This window comes from Buceros rhinoceros, unplaced genomic scaffold (assembly GCF_000710305.1).
Source record: "Buceros rhinoceros silvestris isolate BGI_N320 unplaced genomic scaffold, ASM71030v1 scaffold3341, whole genome shotgun sequence".
NCBI lineage: Eukaryota > Metazoa > Chordata > Aves > Bucerotiformes > Bucerotidae > Buceros > Buceros rhinoceros.
The window spans coordinates 47,471-58,634 of NW_010395815.1; the positions used below are offsets into that span (position 1 = coordinate 47,471).

The following is an 11,164-nucleotide window of genomic DNA, read 5'->3' on the forward strand; positions in this document are numbered from 1 at the left end:
AGGCCTCCGGCCCTGCCGCTGCTGGGGTGCAGCGATGCAGCCATGAGCACTGGAGTGAGCATATCCCCAGGAGTCATTCTGGATGCTTTAGAGAGGAAGAGGATTTAATAACATGGAATTGGTCTGCTCCAGGCCACGGGGGCACAGCACCACAGGGACCCACCGACCAGGTTTAATTTATTGGGGTACACGTAGCAATAACATCTTCCTCCCGTGCTTTCCTCTGTCCTGTCAGCATGGGGAACAGAGCACTTTGGGTATTTTTACAAGTAACTGAGGAGAAATTACAGAAGCCGGGGGGAGATCTGGGGAGACGGTGGCAGTGAACAAGGGCCAACTCCTGGGACACACGTGGGCCGAGTCCATTTCAGAACACCCCACACAGATCCATTCACAGCTTCAGGGGGATGGAGGCAGGGTTGAATTGTGTGTGAGGAGGGAAGGCTGGGGTCTCCAGAGCATTGGGCTGCTGTTAGCTTTGGAGGGCAGAAACGAGATAGAGAGCTGGGGGAGGAAAGGTTTGGAAAGCTTTTTGTGCTTCACTCAGAAAAAAGCAAACACCAAGAACTGGTTGATTTCCTGCTTCCAGGCCGACCCTGTCCAGGGTCACTCTCTCAAATCAGGAAGAACCTGTTCTCCAGGAGAGAGGTGATCTCTCCTTCTGGCTCTTCAGCTGGATGTCATAAGCATCTCACTGTTGCTGGTGGCCCAGTGATATGAGAGAGGGTTGTGTTGAGGTGCTGAATCTCAGGTTGTGCCTTGTCCCCTTTAACAACCCTCCAACTTCCTTTCAGCCACTCCTGTTCCTCTGCGATGCTGCTGAGGAACACTTGAGCAGGCAATGCTCCCCGTCATGTGGGCAATCCATGAACAGGAGTGGCAAGCCTGGGCATTTAAACCCTCCCGTTGACCTGTTGCAGAGAGATCTGCACCCTTAAGGATGTCATAAGCAGGCCTGTTGTTTGTAGAGCGGATGGTGATGAGAGGGATTTCCATCCATCTCTGGATGTGAAGCCAGACATCTCAGCCTGGTCCAGCTCATGGGAGACGCAAGTAATTTCCCACCTGGGGTTGCTCCATCACCTTCACACCACTTCTCTGGTTTTCTTGCAGAAGGTATGGCAGAAGCTGTCAGCTCAAGCAGGGACTGCCTTCAAGCAGGCGAGTCCTGTACCAATGACCCCATCTGCAGCGCCAAATTCAGGACCCTCCGGCAATGCATCGCAGGCAACGGAGCCAACAAGCTGGGTCCTGATGCCAAGAACCAGTGCCGGAGCACTGTGACGGCCCTGCTCTCCAGCCAGCTGTACGGTTGCAAGTGCAAGCGAGGCATGAAAAAGGAGAAGCACTGCTTGAGTGTCTACTGGAGCATCCACCACACTTTGATGGAAGGTCAGTCAAGCAGGGTACTCGTTTCTGATGACCTTCCTAAAAGGGAATTACTGCTGGGGCTGTCTGCAGAGCTCCCCAGCACCAAAGTGGGGGCAATAGTCACCCCTGTAGCATCCTGTTCCCTCTCAAGACCTACCGATCCCCACGGTAATGACATTTTGGGGAAAGTCAACCTGAAAACCGGAGCCACCTCCTTCGTTTTTTGTAACCTGGCCATTTTTATGACATGCCCAGCATACCCTGAGGTCTTTTGCTAGGGAAATGCATGGTATGTTTTGTATCTAAGTATGCTAGCCAAGAGCATGAAAGCCAGGGATTTTTCAGAAGCACTGTACAAAGCATGGGCTTTGAAGAAAAGACAGCATGAACTCAAAAAAAATCACTCTCTTAGAAGCTCTCAAATGCACCAGTGTCTTTGGGTTAGTGAAGATTTGGGGCTGCTGACATCAAGTTGGAATTTAAAGTGTTCCCAGAGTCAGTATTTAGTAAGTTTGGATTTTGACATTTTTTAAGAGTCATCATAAAAATGCACCTCAGTGGCCATAACTCTTCCCTGTCAGGCTGGTGAGTATTTTATGCACCGTGAAAATTAAAACGGGGAATAAAACAGAACCTTCCAGCCATGGGCTGCGAAATAGATTAATAAAACACTGCTGGCTGAGAGCTGAAAGGAAAAGTGCGGGGGTGATAGCACAGGCCAAAAGGCCAAGCAAAACAAAGAGGACGGAGACTATAATGCACAGGCTTGCTACAACGGGAACTGCTTGATCAAGTTCCTGGAAAGCTTTCAGGTGCCGCAGCCTGCAGGGTTCAGAGCATGGTGCGATGAACTGACTGGGGAAATAAGGGAGCTCAGCACCCTCCAGGATCCAATCTTTCTCATAATTACATGCCAGGTGAATTTGTTTGCATTGAAGTGAAGCCTGAGGAAGAGGTGGCAATCCAGCCTCTCCATTCATCTTACCAGGATGCGTCGTAACTCCTTCCTGCCTGATCTTTCTGGCCCGAAGCTTTGGACACAGTTCATCTGCGATGTGGCTGTGCAGGACAGTGGTGTCAGGAGGGCTTCCAGCTCTGGGACTGCTGCTGGACGAGCAGTGAGGGGATGGCAGGGAGTGCTGGGAACAGGCAGGGGCCAGGCACGGGTCTGCAGATGCAGTGTTGGAGAAAGGTGCCAGGTTGGATGGGCTTCCTGCCCAGTGGCTTGAGACCTCCATCGCGGGGATGACAGGGCTCTTATCAGAGACTGCCAAGACTCCACCCTACTCCTCTGCAGTCATGTCGTGAGCCCCACACTTTTTTAAGCACTGAGTTAATTTGCAATGCAGATTCACACCCCTAAATCTTAGATGTCCTTGCCTTTTCCAGGGAAATACATTTCGTAATAGTCACCTGTTTCAGAGTCCTTACACTGACTGAGAAAGGAAGCCAATCCACATGTTCCGTGTAGAGCTTTGTCTCTCAGCATACATACCCAGGAGGCTGTAAAAAGCTTCCTAGAAGCCCTCTTATAAAATCAATTGTGGAAGTGTGTGCTCAGGGAATTTACAAAGCGTACTATTTACTCAGCTTCTCTTGAGCACGCCTGTGTTTAGCCACCTTCCCATTTGGAGACACAATAACACGATGACAACCCGATAACAATTCTCTGATAAGGTGCTATATCATCAGGACATAAAACTGCTACGCCGGAACATACAAATGGGCCCCTCTCCAGTCAGTAACGATGCAAGATATTTCAATGAAGGTGTAAAGCTGCCTTGTAGTGCACCTGTGGTAATTGCACAGGGCTGTGTATCCTGGGAGCCATTTCTTCTTGACCGCAGCTGGTGATCAGCATATGCCCGGAGCGTGAGGTTTGACAGTCCTTTTATCCCAGCCAGTACATCTGCTGCTGCTGTCCATATCCATCTAAATGTCTAATAAAATAAAAAAATGATACTGAGCTGTTTGCTTCAATAATATTCTGTGGTATCCATCAGGATGACGGGGCATTACAGACCATTGAGCGGATGAAAGGGAAGCACCGATTGAATAAAATTAGCTTCCCAGCAACTTAAAAATGAAGAAGGGAAGTTTCTGCTGGACTTGTGGGTCATTACCTCTGTGCCAAGTAAAAAAGGGCTGTTGGCAAGAAGGGGAGAGGTATTAATAAATATAAATGCATGTGGGTGTCCACACATGCAGTCCTTTTGCAAAGCTCTGGCTCTGTCCGAGGAACAGGTGAGGGCCACTGACTCCAGGAGGGATCTGTAGGAAACAGCAAGAATGGTGATGGAAACCCCACGTATGTAGGGAGCTGGTGGCTTGAACTCTGCCCGTGCCCATAAGCCTGTGCTACAGTCTGGTGTCCTCAGCAGTAGCCCCATAAAGAAAGGAGTCCAGGGCTTGAGCTATAGAGGGTTGCAACTCAGCAGGTCCCTGAGAGGCTCTCCTCTATTCCAAAGCTGTGATGTATATTTTAAAGCCAGTTACATCTTACTCCCTCCTCTAAGGATATGGCCGTATATCAGATCCCGTGACCCTGAGTATCCGTTTACCTACAGCCTTTTAGAGCACACGTCCCCTTGGCTCCTCCAAGAAAAGCTACACTGCATCTTTGAACCTCGTAGGTCTCAGACATCCCTCAGGAGCCTCAGCTGCCTTCTCACTAACTTCTCTTTTCACCCCAGGCATGAACGTACTGGAGAGTTCCCCTTACGAGCCGTTCATCAGGGGCTTTGATTACGTCCGGTTGGCATCCATCACGGCAGGTAGGTGGGTGGGAAGATGTTCTTACACTGACTGGTTCAAACAGGAGGGACAGACTGTGGAATCAAGTGCTATGGACAAGGCAGTCCTTTGTGGTCTCTTCACAAAGTATTGCTGAGATCTTGCGATCCTTTCTCCCAGGAGCTGCTTATGATTCTTGTGCTAAACTGTTGGTAGAAGTATACGTCCTGGGAAGAAACACTTGAGACATTCATTCTTTGGCTTTTTCATGTCCATACTGTGAAGGGCTGGGACTGAAGGACATGGTGGGAAGGCCTCTTCCCATGAGCCATTACAGGTGGGGTGATTCTCCATAACAAGTGAATGACTTGTGCGGTGGAGGCACCCTGCTGAGAAGGTGTTGCTCTGGTATTGAAAGGTATGAGAATGTACTTTTACACCAGTCATAGGTCAAACTCTGTGGTCAAAAAGGTCAATGACCCAACCTACCAGTTGATCCCAGCCTTTGACCCCCTGCCCTGAGGGCAACCTCAGGTCTCAGACCCACGTTCTGCTCTGCATCACACAATCCACTTAATAATGTGAGCAGAGCTGCTTGACACCTTTTAACCCCCTGGAGGGCACGAACCCCCAGCTCAGCAGCTAAAAGGTCAGTGCGGTAGCTATTAAACCATCCATCTCCAACATCACAGCTGCCGCCAAGCCAGTGTTCAGCTCTGCTTATGCACCGCAGCTGTGGAGAAGCTTTGCTGGCGGTGCTTTTTGTTACCAAACTACCTGTCTGGAAGCAGGTAACGAACTCCTCGTGTGTCTCTGGCACAACCGCCCTGCTGCAGCTCTTCCCGAGCGTGCATCTGACCCTGGGGTAGCATCCACAGCTGGAGAGCACCCAAAACCAGCAGGTCCCCGCAGCTGATGGATGCCTGCACTCCCCATGATGAAATGTGAAAATGTCCAGGAGCAAATTAACCCATCAGCCCTCAATGACCTGAGCAGTGAGGGCAAGGGGAGTGTGCCCTGACCTCAGATCTTATGGACTCCACTTGGCTTGGAAAGAGAAGCGCTTGCAAGGCTGTTTGCTGGGTCATGGCCACCTTCACTGGAGTTTTTCTCCTTTTGCTGAAAGTCCTACAGGGCTCTTCAGAGCACGGCAATATCTAGGGATGGGGATTTTTATGCCTGATTAATGCATTCTCGGGGTTTTAAAGGAGACTGAGACCAGATGGGCAGCAAAGCGAATGGGCCCAGAGCAGCAGGTGTATATACCAAAGGACTCAGCACCCATTTGGGGACAGGAAGTTTCATGGTTTAACCTTTTTTCCCCCTGTTTATACTCATTAACACCTTCTATAACATAACTTACTACCTGCCACCCCGTGCCTGCCCAGTGGCCAGGATCACGGTCAGCACTGCCAAAGGACCCTCTTTCAAATCTACCAGAAAAGAAATTCCAAACAGCTCATTGATACATCAGACATCCCCATGACTATATGCCAAGTCAAAGCAACAGGTATCTTTAATCCAATTTTACATAAACAACATATAGGCGCTATTAAAACTGTACAAACAGAGTTATTTCCCTCCACCTTAATCGTGGCGGTGATTTTAAAAAGCCCATCCTCTGCTGTTGCGTGGGAAGAGGAGGAAGGCAGCGTGTTCCCTGTGATTCGTTAGCTGAACGGGCAATGAAAGCCTTCCAAGTCACTGTTTCCTACACGCTTGCTGACAGCTCCCCAGCATAGACTGATGCTCTGACAAACACTCACCTCTGGGCACTTTGAAAGGGACGTACCTACGTGGTGAGAACACACCAAGCCAAAGTTTCACCTCCCATAAAATCACTGCAGAACTTGGAATTCGACTTCCAGCTCACCGTAAGCAGCGGGGACAACAGAAAAGGAAAAATAAACGCTCAGAGAAGGAGAATCTGATAATGTCAGTGAAAATGAAGGAGGGCAGCCAGTTTTGAAGTGCTCAGAGAGACTGTCGATGTTTTAATGCTTGCCAGCAGTGACTGGCTGGTTTTAACTCCCAGCCAAAGATACGGCTTGACTCTGCATTGGCAATTTATCATTCTGGGGATTTTTCCTGAGAAAAAGTCCTTCTCTGCTGGGGAGAAAGTCTTTCTAGTGTGCTTCAGGTCATGGGCTTAATTCAGAGAGGTGGAAAACAGCTTCAAATTCATTTTCGCTCTCACGCTTGGAGGACCCTCATCTTATCTGTTGAATCAGAGAGAGACTAATATCTCAACTGACTTCTACCAAGGCCTCTGTAACATTTTCCCCCTCTATAAAACAGAGCCCCATCCATCTTTGAAGAAGCCCTAAAAGCCCTGTGACAAAAATACCTTTCCCTCTTACCTGTTCCCCACAGTGAGGTTGTTGGTATATAAACCACTGAGACCTGTATTTGCCTACCGAAGACAGTGTGTTTCTCATCTGTGACCACAGTTTTTCCTTTATTTTCCTGATCATTCCCGCCACTGCAAGTTTTCCTCCCCCTTCCCTGCATCCCCACAACACACCCCTGCTCTCCCACCCAGACTGCTCATCTGGGGCTTTCTCATCTTGTTCAATAGGGTGGAAGTGGAGAGTGATTTTGCGGGAGCCTGCTGAATGGGTGGGTGACCTTGCAAAGGGTGTGGGAGAGACCCACATGCGCTCATGTGCAGCCAGTGTCAAGGTCCCAGGGGCATCAGGTTGGATGGTAGCTCTGATGCCCATCCCATGATGGCAGTTTTGCTGCTTAGGAGATGGGCAGATTTGGTCTGGATGGGGGAAGCCAGAGCACTGTTGTGGCACTTAGAGGCCCAGACAGCTCTCATTTAGCTGGGAGATCCTGGGATGAACATAATACAGCAGCTGCCAAAGCCAGACTTGACCCTTCCTCCATCCCTGAGGACACTCACTGCATGGGGTAGAGAGACCGGGGTGCAAGGGTTAGTGTAGACCACCCATGTATCAGGAGACCCAGCTTTGCCACTGACTCTGTGCTTGATCTTGAGCAATATTTTGGAAAAAGAAGGTCCATTACAAGAGATCCCATCATGCTGGTGGATCCAGTCATGATGATAAGAAGATGTACTTTCTAATGACTGCTGTCTTCCCAGGCCTCAGGTTGGATAATTCACTCTGGCAAAGTGTTTTAAGATGCCCAGGGTAGAGCAAAGCTTCATTTCATTAAACATAGGGGCTTGGTGGAGCAGGCTTTGGGGTGTGAGGTTTGTTGGGTGGCCATGGCACTTCTTGGGAAAGGGGATTTGGTCCTGCCAGGACACAGGGAGCAAATGTGGACTTTGCTCTGGCCTTCCCAGAGAGAGTGGTGTTCTCACTGAGGTGGCCATGAGTGGGAGTAGAATGGGCATCAAGGTCTTGGCATAAGGTGGCATTGCTGGTGGGGAGGTCAGCGCAAAACCCCATCACCATGTCCCACCACCCCACAGGGTCTGAGAACGAGGTGACCCAGGTGAACCGGTGTCTGGATGCTGCCAAAGCCTGCAATGTGGATGAGATGTGCCAACGGCTGCGGACAGAGTACGTCTCATTCTGCATCCGGCGTCTGGCCCGGGCCGACACCTGCAACCGCTCCAAATGCCACAAGGCTCTGCGCAAGTTCTTCGACCGTGTGCCACCCGAGTACACCCACGAGCTGCTCTTCTGCCCCTGTGATGACACAGCCTGTGCCGAACGCCGGCGGCAGACCATCGTTCCTGCCTGCTCCTATGAGTCCAAGGAGAAGCCCAACTGCCTGGCGCCTCTGGACTCCTGCCGGGAAAACTACGTCTGCAGGTAACATTCACACAACGGGATGGTTGATACGGAGAGCTGTCCCTTGGACAACCTGGGGTTCATCCACCAGTGACAGCCTGGTGACCAGAGCCAATGCACCCACCTGAAGGATCCTGGAGGCGCCCATCCCTCCGGCATCCACCCCACCACAACCCACAGGCACAGGCCATTGCCTGAGTGGCTCCTTCCCATGATCCATGTCCTTGTCTCATACTCTATCCAGACAGGAGGAGATTTGAGACGCTTGTGCCAGAGTTTTTTAGACCTTGTCTATGGGGTTTTGGCTTTGCTCCTAAAGAAAGACCTGCTATGGAAATAGTTCCAGGAAGGTGCAAGATAAACAGGGATATAGTGTGGGGTGCTTGGAGGCACCTTGACCAATCTGTCTCCTCACTGTCTATCTCCCCTAGCTCAGAGCATCCTACAGGATGGTATCCTAACAGTCAAATGTAGATACCTTAAAACCATGGCTTTTTTTTTTATTATTAGAAAAATCAATCATATATAGAAAAAAATACAACCTTCTGCTGCAAGGCTGGACGTTCTAGTGATTGCAACAAGAGTCTCAGAGACACAGTTCTCACTCTAGATCCACCACGTACTATGTGGCATGGGTGGTTTGCTCCTCTCTTTCTGTTTCAGCCCCATACATGCCCTCATGCACAGACCCATCCCAATGTGCACACTCGTAGGCATACCCCTGAAGTGTTTTTCCCTCAGCTCTACTATTTTCATCGCTCTGTTTCTTCAAAAAGTCTTTGATATTCCAGAGGGTTAATCCTCATACAGCTCTCAGGAGTGGAGCTCAGCTGTCAGTAAGAGATGTAAGACCATAACAGCAGCTGTACTGCACCAAACGTGGTGGTTCCAGCCCAGAGCTGACACCTGGGGAACAAGAGCAAGTGTAGGACACATCTCCCAGTATAGTCCAATCTCTAAATATTAGGAGCTTTGGGGCTTCCTGAGCTAAATTTCCAGCAGCCACTCCCTACTAGCACATCAGCTTTAAATCACAATTGAAAAAGCATGTCTTTTCACAAAGGGAGGTGAGAGCAGCAGCGTCCTCTTGGAAGGATGGACCGGTATTAATTCCCTCACCCCTCTGCACCACAGAAACATGGATGAAGGAGAACGGAGCCACACATCTGAAGCGGACTTGAAAGATGCAAAGCCCCCAAGGTGCACCACCTTTTGCTCAGATTTCCCCGGCAACCCAGGAAATCGGAAGCGGAGGGGTACTGCCCTCTCCCTAACAAGACAAGCAGGCCCAGCAGGGAAGAAGAGGTTCAAAGGGGCGAGTGTTGCTTCCCGGGAGGCTGGAAACCATTTCCTGCAAGCAGCCCAGCTGTTAATTATCTGGTTCCTTGGTCTCCGAATATGTAATATAAAACATCCTCTAGAGACACAGCGGGAGCAAGGGGTTGAGGTGTGACCGGGTCAAAGCTAGCCGTGCAGAAAGCACAAGGAGAGCCAGTAACAAATCAAAGCACTCTGCAGAAACAGAGTAAAATACTCCAGGGCTAACCCTGCCTGTGCTGGTCAGTCCTTCTGCAGCTTCTCCACAGCTCTAACCCCTTGAATTTCCCAGCTTGGAGGGTGGGCTCTACTAACAGGAATAATACCAAACCTGCAGTCTGGATCTCCCTCCCCTATATAATGCCAAAAAATTTGGGCAAGAAGAGTTTGCCTGCCATGGTTCAAGAGAAAGGGTTCTGTATGGGGCAAACATGGGAACAAAGAAGAGAAAAAACCCAGAAGTCTGGGGAGGAGAAGAGAAGTGGGCAGGAAAGTGCTGACACCGACCAAGAGCACTGACAAAATGTCTGGAAGGAAGAGGCTGTTTGGGAGGAGGAAGATGCTCGGTTTGTCTGAGATTGTCCAGGCAGAACAAACACTTGAGGTGCCCAGCTCACAGTTCAGACGCTGCAGGCTGTCATCTACAGGGCTGTGCCTTCAAGTGTCAGCAGTGCTAGTGCCTGCTTGAGTTTCCTAAGCAGCTCAAATGCCGTGCGAGATGCCTTCTCACCTGGCCACGGGATTCCTGTTTAGATGGATCCGAATCCCCAGTACATCCTATGTCCTGCCTGAAAGTCCCACATGGATGCCTTAGACATCCTACAGCATCCAAATGCCACTAGATGCCTATGTGCCATCAAGTGACTCATCTCTAAAGCATTAGGTAGCCAATATCTGGATGGCAGCATGATTTACAGAGTTTATCCAACCAAGCTTAGCAGGGGAGCCACATGCAAAGAGCAATCTGGTAATCTGTCTGAACAATGCACCAACGTCCCTGCACTGCCCCAACAGTCCCAACAAGCCCAGTGTGTGTGACTCAAAGCTGCTTTGCGCTAAGTGGTTTGGTGTTTTGATCCAGACAATGGGAAATGTGAAGCACAGTGGTCTCTGGTCAGAGCTGTATGTCACCAACTTCTTGCTCCACAGGCTCCAGAAAGTCCAATCGTCTCCTGAGAACGGGTGTCTGCAGCAGATGGTGTGAGCAGCAGCCCTGGTGATGGTTAAAGCATTTAATATCTGAGCCTTTGGGCATTTCCCTTCATCTGAAGTTCATCTCATCTACATTTAAAGCATAATCTTTGAAGAGAGAGAAACTGGACCAGATTGCTTCTCTCTTCCAGGAAATCAGCCCCAAAATGAAGGTTTAGGTCTCTAGGGGAAGTTATCACTCGAGAGTCAGATAATGGTAATACAGAATTAATTCCCTCACTGTCTGCAACAGCTTTTCCCTCAAAAACCAGCTTCACATATCAGAAAACAAACATTTCTCTCAGGACTGAAGCTTTCGTGAAGTCCCAGAGGAAGCCTGTGAAACATTAACTAAAGCACCTACTTGTGTCTCATCTCAAAGGAATAAAAACCACTTCTGGGTTTGTTGGGGAGTGCAGGAGAGTATAAAATGACATTCATTTAAACTGGTTTAGCAACAGCTACAGCAGCAGAGGATTTTGCAAATGTGTTCTCTTCTGTAAACCTCTCAAGAAACCATTAAATGGTTTGGGTTGGAAGGGACCTTAAAGATTACCTATTTCCACACCTGCCACGGGCAGGGACATCTAGAGGAGGTTGCTCAGAGCCCCAAGGTCCAACCTGGCCTTGAACACTGCCAGGGATGGGGCATCCACAGCTTCTCTGGGTGACCTGGGACAGGGTCTCACTGCCCTCACAGGGAAGAATTTCTGCCTAATATCTCACCTCAATCTCCCTCTTCCAGTTGAACCCATCACCCCTTGTCCTGTCCCAACAGGCCCTGC

The 11,164-nt window shown here is 49.7% G+C and overlaps 1 protein-coding gene across 1 annotated transcript in view; it reads left to right on the plus strand.

The window, feature by feature from the left end:
- The first annotated feature begins 1,111 nt into the window (after nt 1–1,111).
- LOC104501790 (GDNF family receptor alpha-4) overlaps nt 1,112–11,164 on the plus strand; it is a 14,250-nt gene continuing 4,197 nt past the window's right edge. The window contains exons 1-3 of the mRNA XM_010145663.1: nt 1,112–1,392; nt 4,065–4,145; nt 7,547–7,892. Of these exons, the coding sequence (XP_010143965.1) occupies nt 1,119–1,392; nt 4,065–4,145; nt 7,547–7,892 (701 nt within the window). The 5' untranslated portion in view covers nt 1,112–1,118. The remainder of the gene's footprint in view (nt 1,393–4,064; nt 4,146–7,546; nt 7,893–11,164) is intronic.